The 17,353-nt window shown below is 43.0% G+C and overlaps 1 protein-coding gene across 1 annotated transcript in view; it reads left to right on the top strand.

The window, feature by feature from the left end:
- DNAJA2 (DnaJ heat shock protein family (Hsp40) member A2) overlaps positions 1-17,255 on the top strand; it is an 18,004-nt gene extending 749 nt beyond the window's left edge. The window contains exons 2-9 of the mRNA XM_017880285.1: positions 1,383-1,442; positions 1,760-1,983; positions 5,179-5,259; positions 5,716-5,849; positions 8,551-8,747; positions 14,003-14,147; positions 14,278-14,405; positions 16,829-17,255. Of these exons, the coding sequence (XP_017735774.1) occupies positions 1,383-1,442; positions 1,760-1,983; positions 5,179-5,259; positions 5,716-5,849; positions 8,551-8,747; positions 14,003-14,147; positions 14,278-14,405; positions 16,829-17,020 (1,161 nt within the window). The 3' untranslated portion in view covers positions 17,021-17,255. The remainder of the gene's footprint in view (positions 1-1,382; positions 1,443-1,759; positions 1,984-5,178; positions 5,260-5,715; positions 5,850-8,550; positions 8,748-14,002; positions 14,148-14,277; positions 14,406-16,828) is intronic.
- The last annotated feature ends 98 nt before the right edge of the window (positions 17,256-17,353 follow it).

The following is a 17,353-nucleotide window of genomic DNA, read 5'->3' as shown; positions in this document are numbered from 1 at the left end:
TTCCCGAGCCGCGCACTCCGGCCTCGGCTCGACCTGGGGCCGCGGCCCCGCCCGCCCGCAGATGCAGCAAATAAAACTCACTCCTGCGCAAACACGACGGTAGCCCTTCCTCCCTCCTCGGGCTAGCGCCGGGGCCGGTCTCCCCAGGAGGCAGCAGCTCGCCCGGCTCTCCGCGTCGAGGTCACCACCCCGGAAAAACAGGTTGGACCGAGGTGCTCAGCGCATCCCGGCCCCGGGAGAGAAGCTGTCCGCCCCGCGGCCGTCGGCCCCGGGTCTGGTGCTCCGCGGGGAAAAACGGCGGGGAGGTCCGGCGGGGAGGTCGAGGCCGCCCCCACAGAGCGCCTCGGGCAGATGGGGTTGTTTCCTGGGATCCCCAGCTGCAGGCTGCGGGAGCTCCTCCCTCTCTTCCTCCCTCGCCCATTGACCCGGAGGTAGCGTGGGTCTGTGTTTGGATGCATTGTTCTGTGGTCAGGTAATGCTAATGTCCTGTACCTGCTTAGGAATAAGCCGTGGTCCCAGCCAAACGCCTGAGTGTTCAATAAACATGAATAGAAGGCCTTTTATCGCTGTTTGCAATACTGCGATATCTTTGAAATCTCAGGATTTCAAAGCACACGAGGCGTTTAAGCCCCACAGCATCCTCACCGGGCTAAGAGCATCCGGATTTGTAAGCCGAGAAAAATGAGAATGCTCCTTAGGCAGTGAGAAGAGTGCAGTGGACTTCCTGTTACCTTACCGGAAATGCTAGTCTGTATTATATAATTCACGAGCCTCCGTGAATGAAGATTTAAGTGCTGTAGGACCCAAACACCTCGTTGAGAGTGTGCAACTTTACTACCACCAAAGTTGCCACCACGACCCCAGTTAACCACCACGTGCAAATAAAACACCTAAAAACAGTACCTAGGACCACCTTGACTTTTTCATGTTGTTACAGTTAGAAGGAAGGCATGAGCCATTGGGAGCAGGAATTGTGACTTTAGCTTGATTTATAGTAATGTTTTGCAGTCCGTAAAGCTTAACAGTCATTTATCTCGAATTTATTAGGGTGGTCTTGGTCTGGTTACTTGGCCATCAGACACTTGACGATAGGGAAAATATGGATAATGGTTGAACGTTTTGTTTTTCCCTATGGCATTGCTTCATTGTTTTATCTGGTTTTTACGTCACTGTAACTATTTTGAAGTATAACTACAGTCTACTTGGTTATATTACATTAGTAAACAGTATCGCGAGAAAATGCCAAAGAATACAAATAGAAAATATTTTTGGAAGGTTATAACTCTAGAACATTACTTTTCAGAAAAGTGGATATTAAGTTATTACAAAACTTTAAACTGGTGTTTAGTTATAACCTTCTTTGTTTTTATCCATTTTCAAAGGCATACAGAAAGTTAGCCAAGGAATATCATCCTGATAAGAATCCAAATGCAGGAGACAAAGTAAGTTATTTGTCATTTTTTTTATTCCGGGGGTTTTAGTTTTAACTTAAATTGCCCTCCTTGAAAAAAAAGGAATATTGCAGGAAAAAAATCCAACTATGCCCACACAGCCACATTTTCATAATGTCAAAGAGTATTTTAGTTTTAGAATAAGAGTACTACCATTCTGAGGAGTGGTGGGTGGTAAATAGAAGCAGAATCAAGTCAAAGGTAACTTGTCCCTTTTATTAGAATTAAATGGATTCTGGATTCCCATAGCCTCTCCCCACTCTTCTACTTGAAAATGCAATTATTTTATTTTCACCTTTTCTTTATAGTTTAAAGAAATAAGTTTTGCATATGAAGTACTATCAAATCCTGAGAAGCGTGAGTTATATGACAGATACGGAGAGCAAGGTCTTCGGGAAGGCAGCGGCGGAGGTGGTGGCATGGATGATATTTTCTCTCACATTTTTGGTGGGGGATTGTTCGGCTTCATGGGCAATCAGAGTAGAAGTCGAAATGGCAGAAGAAGAGGAGAGGACATGATGCATCCACTCAAGTGAATATCTTGTTTTGTTGTTTTAAAAAATTAGGTACTTTTTGTCAAGTGGAATATTGACTCAGTAGAAGAAAAAAAACTCATAGAATGTTCTGTCCTTCATTAGAAAAACTTCCATGTGCCTCGTCTTCTTTCGGTGACTAAATAGAATTTGATTATCTGACTGTTTCTGTTTTGCTGTAGCTCTTAAAAGGATGGTAGATATTTTTTAACAAGAGGAAGGTGGTTTTATATGGTTCTGAGGCTGCATGTTATTATAGGACTTAAAATTTCAAGTGTGAAGATCATTTTGTTTTTTCTTTTCTTTCTTTTTTTGAGATGGAGTTTCGCTTTTGTTGCCCATGCTGGAGTGCAATGGCACAATCTCAGCTCACTGCAACCTCCGCCTCCTGGGTTCAAGTGATTCTCCTGTCTTCAGCCTCCCGAGTAGCTGGAATTACAGACGTGGCACCACACCCGGCTAATTTTGTATTTTTAGTAGAGGTTGGGGGGGGGGGGGTTCCTCCATGTTGGTCATGCTGGTCTCGAACTCCCAACCTCAGGTAATCTGCCTGCCTCGGCCTCCCAAAGTGCTGGGATTACAGGCGTGAGCCACCGTGCCTGATCTTTTTTTTTTGAAATGGAGTCTCACTCTGTCGCCCAGGTTGGAGTGTAGTGGCACCATCTAGGCTCACTGCAACCTCCGCCTCTGAAGTTCAAGCAATTCTCCTGCCTCAGCCTCCCAAGTAGTTGGGATTACAGGCACCTGCCACCATGCCGGGCTAATTTTTGTATTTTTTTAGTAGAGACAGGGTTTCGCCATGTTGGCCAGGCTGGTCTTGAATTCCTGAGCTCAGGTGATCTGCCCGCCTCAGCCTCCCGAAGTGCTGGGATTACAGGCATAAGACACTGCACCCAGCCAATTTTCTTTGAAGTGTATGAATCTTCCAAGTTACCTTTTATTTAAAAACTAAAAATGAGTGACTGTCTGCCTACTTTGTGTACATGTTAGAGTCACTCATTACTTGTTCCTCAGTGTGAACTCTCCTAAGTTGGTTTCCATGGAGCTTGCTGGCTTCCAGCCTGACATTAACCTGCCAACACATGAATGGTGCCTGACCTTGATCTTAGACTGTGAATCCACAAGCCCTCTCCAGTATGAAATTAGCTATTTCACTTTGCAAAATCTGGGAGGTCTTTTTTCCCATTCTTTTTTTCGTGGACCGATAAATTATTTTATTAGCAAATATCAGTGGCTGAAGTTCAGGTACTTAAAATATTTCATAATATCCTAGTTTATACACTTGAGTAAATTAGAGGAAGTCATGTTATCTGTTAACTTGAGTCTCATTAAATCCTTAAATTTGTTTTTTAAAAGAATTTACCCTCAGAAATTAACATTTGGATACCATTCCAATGGTAATATTTGTGCAGTGCAGGTTAATTCGTTTATATTTTTCTTTAATATAGAAATAGTCTAAAAGGAAAATAGGATCAAAAGAGTGCTGTCTGTACTTTATAGTTCTTCATGTTTAAATAAATGTTATGCTATATAGTAAAACAGTTTTCTGCTGTTTTAACATTTCAAATTTTCCTGTTATTACAAATACTGTGTTTATAATACTGCATTCCATGATTTAATCATTTACCTTTTATATAGGGTATTGCCAGGTTTTTTTTTTCTGTAATAGATAGTGCTGCTATGAGTATCTTTATGTAGAGCTTTGTTTCTCCTTGGCAGAGATTTCCAGGCAGGCATGAGTGTTTTGAGGCTGTTAAATACAACTAAATTGCCTTGCAGAGGGATTGTGCCAGTTTAGGCCCCACTAGTGGAGAGTGCCAGCCCTGCCAAACCATTACCTGCATTTTTCCTTCCTTGGCCTTCTTTGTTGAAATGTATATTTTTTTCTGGCTTAGGGTACTGGTTGTGCATATCAATTGTAATTTAATATGTAGGGGAAAAGCCGATTTTAAAAAATGATTTGTTACAGAGAGTATACAAGATGCAACAAGCTTTTTTGTCTAAGACTCAGCTGTAGATAGGTCATTATTTGACAGTGTTGTTGGTAATGTTTTGTCCTTACATGTGGTATTCTTATCCTGTCTACAACAGTTTTAAGTTTCTGAGAATAACAATTTTGAGAAAGTCTGAATATCACAAAATAGTGTAGGTGCTTTGTAAAATACTTTTAACTATTTTTTTGTTCCTGTAACTCCCAGGATTTTAAAGCAAATCATTACAGGATGACCATTCCTAATCTGAAATCTGAAATGCTCCAAAATATGAAACTTTTTGAGCACCATCATGATGCCACAAGTAGAAAACTCCACACATAAGTACTTGTCTCACTCTGTCCTCCAGGCTGGAGTGCAGTGGTGCGATCTCAGCTCACTGCAGCCTCAATCTCCAGGGCTTAAGCAATTCCGCTGCCTCAGCCTCCTGGGTAGCTGGGACTTCAGACATGCCACTATTCCTGGCTAATTATTTTTTATTTTTTGGTAAAGATGAGGTCTCTCTAAGTTGCTCAGGCTGGTCTTGAACTCCTGGGCTCAAGCAATCCTCCCTCCTCGTTCTCCTGAAGTGCTGGGATTATAGGCATGAGCCACTGCACCTGGCATGAAAAACGATTCTTTCCCTCATTTCTGTCATACTATTGGTAGGGCCACTTTTATTTTTTTTTAAGACATATGCCATCTAAGTGACTCCCTTAAGCTGAAATAAAACTTTGTAGCCTTTCTAAATTGTCCATGGAGGAAACAGGGACTCTGGAGCCAGACATCTATGTGATCTTAGGCAAGTTACTTGACTGTTCTGTGCCTCAGTTTTATCACATAAAATGGGAATAATCGTACCTCTTCTGAAGGGTTTTTCTCAGGAGTTAGGTGGAGGGCTTATGCCCCAGAACAGAAGGTTGTGATGTTTGAGTTTGTGAAGTCATCAGCTTTATCAGAAATTCCACCACAGCAAATTGTTGGCCTGATGCTATAGGCTCTGACTTTGAGTATGGTATGTATACTGTCTGTAGTCATAAAGTATTTCTGTTAATTTCAGCCATAAAATAAACCTCAGTTGAATTGATTTAATGTGAGATTATGAGGTATTTTTGAATTCTGTTTTAAAAGTTGATAATGAATTTGCTGTATCAGCTGTTATTTATATCTTGTATTTGAGAAAATGTGGCAAAATTTGATTGAAGCTGATTATTTTCTTTCCAGAGTATCATTAGAAGATCTGTATAATGGCAAGACAACCAAACTCCAACTTAGCAAGAATGTACTCTGTAGTGCATGCAGTGGGTAAGTGTGTCCTCTGGTTTATTGGGTACATTTTGTCTGTTCTTTAAGTGTCACACGGAATGTCTGTACCAGGTAAAAATTGTTATGAGTTAAAACTTAACGGCCGGGTGCAGTGGCTCACACCTGTAATCCCAGCACTTTGGGAGGCTGAGGTGGGTGGATCACCTAAGGCAGGAGAATCACCTGAACCTGGGAGGTGGAGGTTGCAGTAAACCAAGATTGCGCCACTGCGCTCCAGCCTGGGTGACAAAGTGAGACTCCATCTCAAGAAATAAATAAATAAATCTTAGCAGAACATTTTCTGATACTTCTGAAAGTCAATTTAAACACAAGTTATTGTGTTTAAATACAAGTTATTGGGGTTGAAGATAAGGTAAAAGCACAATTTCTGTGTGTCATAGCTTATTGGAGTGGTCTGTGGACAAAAACCTAATGCATAACTTGTGTTTGCTTTAGCCAAGGCGGAAAGTCTGGAGCTGTCCAGAAGTGTAGTGCTTGTCGAGGTCGGGGTGTGCGCATCATGATCAGACAGCTGGCTCCAGGAATGGTACAACAGATGCAGTCTGTATGCTCTGATTGTAATGGAGAAGGTATGTGTGCCAGTACTTCTCTGCTTTTATGTTGAAATGGATTGAGAATGCAGATATTGGAGAGGTTTACAATTTTTTATTTCAAAGGGTATTGTTTACATCTTATTAAAGAAAAAGGAGGCCGGATGCGTTAGCTTATTCCTATGATTCCAGCACTTTGGGAGACAGAGGTGGATTGCTTGAGCCCAGGAGTTCGAGGCCAGCTTGGGCAAGATAGGGAGACATCATTACTGTAGGAAAAAAAGTGTAGAAAAATATGTAATCAGGGGCTCAGGGCATGTCTGTGGTCCCAGCTGCCTGGGAGGCTGAGGCGGGAGGATTGTTTGAGCCCAGGAGTTCAAGGGAGCGGTGAGCCGTGATCATACCAGTGCACTCCAGCCAGGGTGACAGAACAAGACCCTGTTGCAAAAAATAAAAGCGTGAAAGTAATTACTCCATTATGCTTAAGCCCAGTGAACGTAGAGAAACAGTAGATTTGTATTGTGTTAGTGAAAGGTGACTCCTTAATTCTGAAAAGAGGGGCAAGGTGATTATTTGTTCCTTTGCTATTTTCTTCTTTATCAAATATAATCTTTTATATACTATCTCTGTAGAAATGACCACCATGGGAGGACTATCTCCTTTCTCAAACAGAACCTTTTAAACTACAAAGGGACAAATTAATAATAAATAACTAAACAAGTAACTAAACAATTACTTGTTTAGTTACTCTGATAAGTGGAAGATTTTACTGTAACCTTTAGTTAGCTTTAAAGAATTGATCTTGAGATTGAAACTGTCCTCACAGAAGTAAATAATTTAGTCTTTGTGGGCCAAATAGTTTTTGTCACAACTACTCACCTCTGACTTTTTAGTGCTTTTATAGCCACAGACAAACGGGTATGGCTGTGTTCTGATTAAAATTTTAATTACAAAAACAAGTAGCTCCTCCCACCCCTGCCATTCTAGAGCAGTGCTATCCAATAGAATTTTTTTGTGTGCTGATGGAAGTGTTCTGTATCTGCAGTGTTCAGTACAGTAGCCATTAATCACCTATGACTACTGCATACTTCATATGTGGCTACTGTGACTGGGGAACTATTTTAAATTTGAATTAATTTAAACATAAACTTAAGTAGCTACAGGTAGATAGTGGCTACCACATTAGACAGTATAGTTCAAGAGCATCCTTTTCTACATTGCTATTGGAAGTGATGAGATAATTATGAGAAGCTACATATGATGTTTCCTTCCTGGAGAATCTTGGCATTTTACTTTATTTTTTAAAATTATTATATTTGGAGATAGGGTTTTGCTGGAGTGCCGTGGCGCATTCTCAGCTCACTGCAGCTTCCACCACCCACGCTCAAGCAATCCTCCCACTCAGCCCCTCACCCCACAATTAACTGAGACCACAGGTGCTTGCCACCACGCCCAGCTAATTTTTGTATTTCTTGTAGAGACGGGGTTTTGCCATGTTGCCCAGGCTGGTCTCGAACTCCTGGATTCAAGCAATCCTCCTGCCCCAGCCTCCCAAAGGGCTGGGATTACAGGTGTTAGCCACCACTCTTGGCCTCCTTTTATTTTATTAAAATTGCTAACTCCCACTATCAAGAAACCAAAGTTAACTGAAATCTTTTCTCATGTACCATTACCTTTTTTTTTTTTTAATGTGAGACAGAGTCTTGCTCTGTTGCCCAGACTATAGTGCAGTTGCATGATCTCAGCTCACCGCAACCTCTGCCTCCCTGACTCAAATGATTCTGCTGCCTCAGCCGCCTGAGTAGCTGGGATTACAGGCGCCCACCATGACACCCGGCTGATTTTTGTATTTTCAGTGGAGACAGGGTTTTGCCCTGTTGGCCAGGCTGGTCTCAAACTCCTGACCTCAGGTGATCCTCCCACCTTGGCCTCCCAAAGGGCTGGGAGTACAGGTGTGAGCCACCATGCCCCGCCACCATTACCATTTTGAAGAACTGGTGTTTTGCAGAACATACTTTGCAAAAGTACTGTTACAGAAACAGCCCCTAAATAGTTACACACATCTTTCTAAGCCTTCAAATGTGCCAGTAATTAGCTATTAGAAAGTGACGCAATTTTTTCACACTATACTATGTATAATCACAGTTTTGCTTTTTTATACCATAATTAAATATTTCAGAAGAATATATAGAAGAGAAAAGCTGTGTTGCCCTAAACATGGTATGGATACATTACATTCTGAAATAGTGGGAAGCTGAGTCCTTCAGGCAATCTGCAGTAGTAAGATGTAAGTTTTTGTTATTCAGAATAATGCTTTTTTTTGTTTTGTTTTGAGACGTGGCCTTACACTGTCACTCAGACTGGGGTGCAGTGGCATGAGTATAACTCACTGCAGCTTCGACCTCCAGCAGTCCTCCCTCCTCAGCCTCCCGAGTAGCCAGGATTACAAGTGTGCACTACCATGCCGGCTAACTTTTTTTATTTGTAGTAGAAGCAAGGTCTCACTGTGTTGCTAGGCTGGTCTCAGATCCTGAGCTCAAGTGATCCTACCACCCTGACCTCACAAAATATTGGGATTGGGATTGCAGGCTTGAGCCACTATGCTTGGCCTCAGAATGCTGCTTTGAATAAAAATTTAGGTAGCGATTAAAAGAAGTTCAGAAAGTATATTTAAAGGATAAGAATATTAAGAGTACAGTATAGTACTCTTGCTGAAAGTTTCAATGACTTCTTTTTCCAGGAGAGGTAATTAATGAAAAAGACCGCTGTAAAAAATGTGAAGGGAAGAAGGTGATTAAAGAAGTGAAGATTCTTGAAGTCCACGTAGACAAAGGCATGAAACATGGACAGAGAATTACATTCACTGGGGAAGCAGACCAGGCCCCAGGAGTGGAACCTGGAGACATTGTTCTTTTGCTACAGGAGAAAGAACATGAGGTGATTTTCCTTTTTTTAGTTTTTTGTGTTTTGTTTTATTCAGAAGTACTTCTTGCTTGTGAGAAATAGGTTAGATCTGTTTGGAGTCCCTGGAGCAACACTGCACACTGGAGAAGTTAAGGGAATCATGGCAAATTCCTGAGGCAGGCTTGTGTAAGAAACACTAACAAGGCAGGTGCAGTTAGAAGCACTGTAAGAGTCAGTTTTAGTCCTGGCCTGGTTTTTTCTTCCCCCCCGAGATGGAGTTTCACTGTTGTTGGAGTGCAGTGGCGTGATCTCGGCTCGCTGCAACCTCTGCCTCCCGGGTTCAAGTGATTCTCCTGCCTCAGGCTCCCGAGTAGCTGGGAATACAGGCGCGCACCACCACTCCTGGCTAATTTTTATTTTTAGTAGAGACAGGCTTTCTCCATGTTGGTCAGGCTGGTCTTGAGCTCCCGACCTCAGGTGGTGCACCTGCCTCAGCCTCCCAAAGTGCTGGGATTAAAAGTGGGAGCCACTGCACCCAGCGTTGGTCTTTTTTTTTTTTTGACAGTTTTTTTGACTGCACCCAGGTTGGAGTGCAGTGGCGCAATCTTGGCTCACTGCAACTTCCGCCTCCCAAGTTCAAGCGATTCTCCCCTAGCTTGGTCGTTGACTAGCACTTTAACCGTAGGTAATCTTACTGTCTCAGTTTCTTTGTTTATGAAAATAAGGGCATTGGGCGTTGGACCAGTTGGTCTAAGGCAGCCTGTTTTTTCACTGTTAAACTGCTGCTCTGTTGATTTGGTTTTTACTTACTGGGTAGCCAAGTGAGCTATCCTTGAAAGAGTTCTGGGATTTTTAAAAAAAAAAAAAAAAAAAAAACATTTTTTTAGAAGTTTCTGAAGAATGTGGTCACTAGTGTATGTTTTGGGGGGTTTTTGTTTTTGAGATGGTCTTGCTCTGTTGCCCAAGCTGGAGTACAGTGGCGTGATCTGGGATCACTGCAACCTTTGCCCCTGGGCCCAAGCAATCCTCCTATCTCAGCCTCCCAAGTAGTTGGGACAACTGACGCACCATCATGCCCATCTGTTTTTTGGGGTTTTTTGTTTTGTTTTGTTTTGTTTTGTTTTTGTATTTTTAGTAGAGACAGGGTCTTGCCATATTGCCCAGGCTGGTCTTGAACTCCTGAGCTCAAGCAATCCGCCTGTCTCGACCTCCCAAAGTGCTGGGATTACAGGTGTGAGCCACCGTGCCCAGCCTAGTGTATGTTATTTTGATTTTAGCATTGCACTTGTGTATTTTTAATGTCCATATTGTATACTGTAGACCTTACTCATAAAGAGTATATCTGGAGCTATTCATGAAAAACCCCTCCAGTCATCACCTAAATTCTTGAATGTTAGAAGCACTTAATAGGACTCTAGCTTTGTACTTGATCACATTTACTCATGCTTTCCTCTGAAAGTCATTACATCACAGGTTAACCTCCTTTTTAGTTTGCCCTAAAATTTTCTCCTATGCATAAGCCCAGTCAACACAGAGAAATGGTAAATTTGTATTATGTTCAGTGAAAGGTTATTCTTTTAATTCTAAAAGGTGGGTAAGCTGATTATCCATTTGAAATTTAAAGGTTATATATTTGATAAAGAAGGAGATCATCCTTCTGTGGTGGTCATTTCTTCAAATAGAGTAAATGTTAAAAATCACTTTAAGAATCCAATAGAGAACAACAAAGCCATATTGAGATCCGGGTTTTAGAAATTTGGTTGTAATCCCTCACAAGGTCAGACTTGATCTCCTGGACAATCAGGGCGTGCTAGTCAGCTTTCATGACTCAGCAAAGCTACAAATTATGTATTTTGGCTTTTTGTGGAAATTGCCAACCCTACAAATAGCAAACGTCTCCTAGGTTGTCAAAAAATAAGAGTAGTTTTTAGAATTCTGCCTTTGGGTCTTATAGGATGAAATATTTACAAGATTTGCTATTTGTTAACATTTTAGCTACTTCCTTGTTCATTCAGTCTTGCTGCTGTGCACAGCACCATACCAGGAATATGAAGGAGAAAACTAGCAAGACAGCTAAATAATTGGGAATTCTGCTTGGATGTAGGTTAGACTGTGTTGTAAAATGGTACAGACAATGCCTAGGCATTTTCATTGATAGAATCCTTGGAGTAGTTTGGGGTTCATTGTCAAATGATGTCTGGCAGTGCAGCAGCACGGTAGTGAGGAAGTGAAGAAGGAATGCTTATTTGCAGAAGAAAGATGATTTTTTTGGTTTGAGGCATGTCAGACTGATGGTAAAACCTGTTTTATTCCTAAGTTTAGTTTTAATGTTGCTGCATAATAAATTGGGTTTTAAAAGTAGATCATTGGATTTCGAGGCAAAGGACTTAAGGTCTGGGCCCCATTTACTAGCTTTGGCTTCCCTGGACTTTTCAGATATTAAAGAGTCAAATGAGATTATGAATAAGCTTCTTTCTTGGGGCCTGTGGGGAGGTGTTGGGAAGTAAGTAATCTCTGAAAGTTGTTGGCAGCAGTGGAATTGGCATGGAATTTTCAACAGAAGGCAGATGTAACTAGTTGTCTAAGGTAGAAAATAGAAGGTGGTAAAGGTTAGAATGGAAGTTTGTCTAGTTCCTTCTTGGGAGTGCTGTATCGTCTATAGTCATCTTGCCATGTCACTTGTCAGTGTGCCCGTTTGTGTGTCTTGGTGGTCTGATTACCATAGTGCACTTATACAGCATCAAACTACAGAACCTGGTGATGTTAGTCACGCCTCTATAACCTGTGCTTTTGTTATTCAGAAATTATGACTTTTAAGTGTTTTCTGGCCTAGTGCTTTGGTAGTCCCTCCTCATTAATTTTGTTTTTCAGAAACTCTCTGGCATTCTTGCTTGTTTATTCTGTTTAAACTTTTAGCATCCAGTTGTTTAGCTTCTCCCCCTCCACTGCAACAACTATCCTGATAATCATTTTTTATTGAAATCACTTTCAGTTGAACTCTCCTGTACAAGAACATAATACATATCTCTTCCTGTTCCCTATTCTTTTTCTTAAGAGACAGAGTCTCACCCTGTCCTCCAGACTGGAGTGCAGTGGTGCAGTTGGATTTTTAGTAGAGACAGGGTTTCACCATATTGGCCAGGCTGGTCTCAAACTCCTGACCTCAAGTGATCTGCCCACCTTGGCCTCCCAAAGTGCTGGGATTATAGGTGTGAGCCACCATGCCCTGCCCCTCCTTTTTATTTTTATTTTATTTTTTTTGAGACGGAATCTCACTCTGTCACCCAGGCTGGAGTGCAGTGGCGCAATCTCTGTTCACTGCAACCTCCACCCCCCAGGTTCAAGCAATTCTCCTGCCTCAGCCTGGGACTACAGGCCTGTACCACCACACCCGGCTAGTTTTTGTATTTTTAGTAGAGACAGAATTTCGCCTTGTTGACCAGGACCTCAGGTGATCCACCTGCCTCAGCCTTCCAAAGTGCTGGGATTATAGGCATGAGCTACTGCTTCCGTCCTAAAATAATATGACTTTAAGAAAGGATATTTGGTAAGATGGTTCTTAGAACACTTGCATTTTACAGTATACTTAGCATTTTATTTTAAATTTATTATTATTATTTTTAAGAGACAGGATGTCCTGTCATCCAGGCTGGAGTGCAGTAGCTGGATCATTGAGGAGGGACTACTACCACAGGCTCCAACTCCTGGGCTCAAGGGATCATCCTGCCTCAACTAGCCTATTTTATGTTGTAATTTTTTGTCTCCCTATGTTGCTCTTTTGAACTGGCCTCCCAAAGCTCTGACCCTATATTTAGCTTTTTAAATTTTTTTTTTTTTAATTGAGACAGAGTCTCGCTCTGTCACCCAGGCTGGAGTGCAGTGGTGCGATCTTGGTTCATTGCAGTCTCCGCCTCCCAGGTTCAAGTGATTTTCCTGCCGCAGCCTCCTAAGTAGCTGGGACTACAGGCGCCCACCACCACGCTTGGCTAATTTTTGTATTTTTAGTAGAGATGGGGTTTCACCATATTGGCCAGGCTGGTCTCGAACTCCTGACCTTGTGATCCGCCTGCCTTGGCCTCCCAAAGTGCTGGGATTACTGGCATGAGCCACTGCGCCTGGCCTACTTAGCATTTTTAATGCGTTGAAAAATCCTGTATTAAAGAAACTATTGGTCCCATTGTGAGGAACACTTGCATAAATGTGCATAGATAATATACCTTTTTGGATCTCAAACTAGCACACGCAAGAATGCCTGGAGGGCTTGTTAGGACTACAGATGCTGGGTCCTGCCTGCCTTGTTTCTGGTAGGAATGGAAGTGGGGCCCAAGAATATGTGTTCCTAACAAGTTTCCTGAAGCTGCTGGTCCAGAACCACACTTAGAGAATCATTGGTTAAGGTAATGGTTTAACTTTGTTTAATGGGTAAATTTAGGAGAGTAACATAGGAAAAGAACCTGTCTACTAGATTTTCTATAAGTGAACCAGCCAGGATTGTTCTTTACAAGAAGAGTGACCATTGTAAAATCTAAGCAAAAATTGCAGATTGGGCATGTGAAATTGGATATATTTTTCCTACACATTGAAGGCCCAGAAACGTTCTTTGTGCTTTTTCTCAATACCTTTTGCATTACCTAGTCCATAGGCTTATAGTGTAATATTGAATGAGCCAGTTTTACATTTTAGTGAGATATGAAACTTGTTGGTACGTGTGTGGAGCGTGGAATTGAGCCACTTGACTTTGCTGGCTGGGTGTTACTGGTTGAGGTTTTTTTACGTTAACCTTGGACCCTCCCCCCTTCCCTGTTATGATCATGTCTGGGGAGCCAGTTTTACATTTTAGTGAGATATGAAACTTGTTGGTACGTGTGTGGAGCGTGGAATTGAGCCACTTGACTTTGCTGGCTGGGTGTTACTGGTTGAGGTTTTTTTACGTTAACCTTGGACCCTCCCCCCTTCCCTGTTATGATCATGTCTGGGGAGCACTCCAGGATGAGCTTGTTCTGTAGAAGACCTCTGGGCTTTTATACCTTTTCACCAGAGGCAGAGTCTGAAAGTGGGCCATAATTGCAGAATATACCTGGCCCTGTTTTGGGGGCCTCAGTTCTGTTGCTCTTATATATGCCATTGTTTACCAGTTCCAGTACACCTTCCTCATGAAAGTTTCTCACATACTACTTTGCAGTGAGTGGTAGAAATAAGGTTTGGAATTTAAGTCAACGAACATAATGCCGCAGGGTGTAGCTCCATAATTTTTAAGAAAATGTATTTCTTTTGTGCTTTATTTATAGGTATTTCAGAGAGATGGGAATGATTTGCACATGACATATAAAATAGGACTTGTTGAAGCTCTATGTGGATTTCAGTTCACGTTTAAGCACCTTGATGGACGTCAGATTGTGGTGAAATACCCCCCTGGCAAAGTAATTGAACCAGGTAAATCTTGATTTTGTCCGATTCTGGTTTTCAGGTATTCTTACAATTTGTAATTTTTTTATACTGCATAACTCTAAAAACAAATGAACACCTCTTTTGGGTAAAAGTATTAATCATTTCCTCTTAATAGGATGTGTTCGTGTAGTTCGAGGTGAAGGGATGCCGCAGTATCGTAATCCCTTTGAAAAAGGTGATCTTTACATAAAGTTTGATGTGCAGTTTCCTGAAAACAACTGGATCAACCCAGACAAGCTTTCCGTAAGTGTTCTTTAAACAACAGTTGACTTCCAAGTTTGGGGTTTGGTTTTTGGTTTTTTAGACAGGGTCTCTGTCGCCCAGGCTGGGGTGGCGTAGTGTGATCATGGCTTACTATATAGCCTCGACTTCCTGGGCTCAAGCGATCCTCTCACCTCAGCCCCCCGAGGAGCTGGGACTACAGGTGTGTGATGCCACGCCTGGCTAATTAAAAAAAATTTTTTTGGAAACACCAGTCTCACTGTGTCACCCAAGCTGGAGTGCAGTGGTGCAGTCTCAGCTCACTGTACCCCCCGCCTCCCAGGTTCAAGTCATTCTCATGCCTTAGCCAACCAAGTAGCTGGGATTACAGGCATGAGCCACAATGCCTGGTAAGTTTCTGTTTCTTTTTCTTTTTTTTTTTTTGAGATGGAGTCTCGCTCTGTTGCCCAGGCTGGAGTGCAGTGGCCAGATCTCAGCTCACTGCAAGCTCCGCCTCCCGGGTTTACGCAAACTCCTGCCTCAGCCTCCTGAGTAGCTGGGACTACAGGCGCCCGCCACCTCGCCCGGCTAGTTTTTATTTTGTATTTTTTATTTATTTATTTATTTATTTTTTTATTTTTTTTTGAGGCGGAGTCTCGCTTCTGTCGCCCGACTGGCAGTCCCGCGCGTGGCTGGCTCTCAAGCTCACTGCAACGCTCGCTCCCGGGTTTTACGCACTTCCTCCCTCGCATCCGCCCCTCCGATCCCTGGGCTACAGCCCGCGCACCTCCGCCCGGCCTCCGTTTTTCGCGCCTTCCTCCTTCAGTCACGAGACCGGGGTTTCACCGTGTTAGTCCAGGCTGGTCTCGACTCTTCCTCGACCGTCGTGAGTCGCCCCCCGTCTGCGTCCAAAGTGCTGGGATTCAGCCAGGCGTTCGAGCACCCGCGCCCGCTACTTGTTGTATTTTTTAGTAGCAGAGCCGGGTTTCGACCCGGCGTTTAGCCAGCGATGGTCTCGACTCTCCTGACCTCGTGGATCCCACCCGTCTCGGCCTCCCAAAGTGATCGGGACTTCCCCAGGTCCAGGCTTGAGCCACCGCGCCTGGCCTTTTCCTTTTTCTTTTTTTTGAGACGGAGTCTCTCTCTGTCGCCCAGGCTGGGGTGCAGTGGCATGATCTCAGATCTCAGCTCACTGCAAGCTCCGCCTCCTGGGTTCATGCCATTCTCCTGCATCAGCCTCCCAAGTAGCTGGGACTACAGGCACCCACCACCGCGCCCTGCTAATTTTGTTTTTGTATTTTTAGTAGAGATGGGGTTTCACCATGTTAGCTAGGATGGTCTCGATCTCCTGAACTCGTGATCCGCCCGCCTCGGCCTCCCAAAGTCCTGGGATTACAGGCGTGAGCCACTGCACCCGGCCAAGTTTCTTTATTTTTAAGAGTCTCGCTCTGTTGCCCAGGCTAGTGTGCCGTGGCATGATCATGGCTCGCTACAGGTGTGCTCCACCACACCCTGCTAATGCTTTTCAAAACTTTTCGTAGAGGTGGAGTCTTGCTATGTTGTCCAGGCTGGTCTCAAGCAATCCTCCTGCCTCCTGAAATTCTGGGATGGCAGTTGTGAGCCACCGTGCCCAGCTGACTTCAAGTTTCTTAATAGTCATGTTACATTCAATTTTAAAGTATATTTGTGTGATTAGTAGGCTTTCCTAGTTGTTAGGAAATGGAGTATTGCTGGTGTAAATGTTGATGGGGCCAAGCAGGGAATTGTAGAGAAGTAAAGTAGACCTGGTATGGGTGGTGGTGAGGACTAGCACTCCCTGAAGAGAGTAGATTCCTCACTTGCAGAGGGCGGGACCACTACCCCCTTCTCATCAGCTGCTGTCCATGCCGGATGCAGGAAGGCATGTCTCCTCTAGAAGTTTTCTAATGTTTAAGTATTGGCAGCTAATGACCTTTTTTTTGGTTCTTAAAGCAATAGGTTGCACAAAAGATGTCTAGATTTGGCCTGTGAGTGATGAGTTTGTGATCTCTTACTTAGAGTTCAAAGTCCAGTCCACATTCCTTTTTTTAAATTTTTTTTTGAGATGGAGTCTTGCTCTGTCATTCAGGCTGGAGTGCAGTGTCACAGTCTCAGCTTACTGCAACCTCCACCTCCTGGGTTCAAGCGATTCTCCTGCCTCAGCCTTCCAGCTAGCTGGGATTACAGGTACCCACCACCGTGCCCGGCTAATTTTTTGTATTTTAGTAGAGACAAGGTTTCACCATGTTGTCCAGGCTGGTCTCAATCTCCTGACCTCCTCATCCACCCGCCTCAGCCTCCCAAAGTGCTGGGTGGGATTATAAGCATGAACCACCACGCCCAGCCCCTTTTTTAACTCTTAAAGAAATGACACTGGATTGTATACATCAAAAGGAAAGTTGATGAAACTGTTAGAACCAACCTGGTTTTTGTTTGTTTTAATAAAGGAACTAGAAGATCTTCTGCCATCTAGACCGGAAGTTCCTAACATAATTGGAGAAACAGAGGAGGTAGAGCTTCAGGAATTTGATAGCACTCGAGGCTCAGGAGGTGGTCAGAGGCGTGAAGCCTATAATGATAGCTCTGATGAAGAAAGCAGCAGCCATCATGGACCTGGAGTGCAGTGTGCCCATCAGTAAACTCTGCAAACAAATTGCACAGGTGGATTTTCTTTCCACATTTGCCTGATTTGTTCTCAGCAATCCAGCTGGAGTGTCTTATCAATCCAGATGAACTGAGGGACATCTGTTGGTCTATGTATAACTTTTAAAATTGGTATAGTATCTACAGAGTGTATAATTTAAACTAACCACAAAGCTTTACATCTTCATTTCGACTGTTCCATAGCAGAATAAAGCACTTGAAAGGAAACAAGACTCCCTTTCACATGTGGATATTATAAGTTTCAATCCTGGTATCTGTGCTTGATTTTATCAGTTTTGTGTAGATTTTATGTTTCATATTTTAAATTT

This window comes from Rhinopithecus bieti, unplaced genomic scaffold (assembly GCF_001698545.2).
Source record: "Rhinopithecus bieti isolate Rb0 unplaced genomic scaffold, ASM169854v2 scaffold_12138, whole genome shotgun sequence".
Classification (NCBI taxonomy): Eukaryota; Metazoa; Chordata; class Mammalia; order Primates; family Cercopithecidae; genus Rhinopithecus; species Rhinopithecus bieti.
Note: the sequence above shows the minus strand (reverse complement) of the source record. Positions and strands in the feature narration are given on the sequence as shown.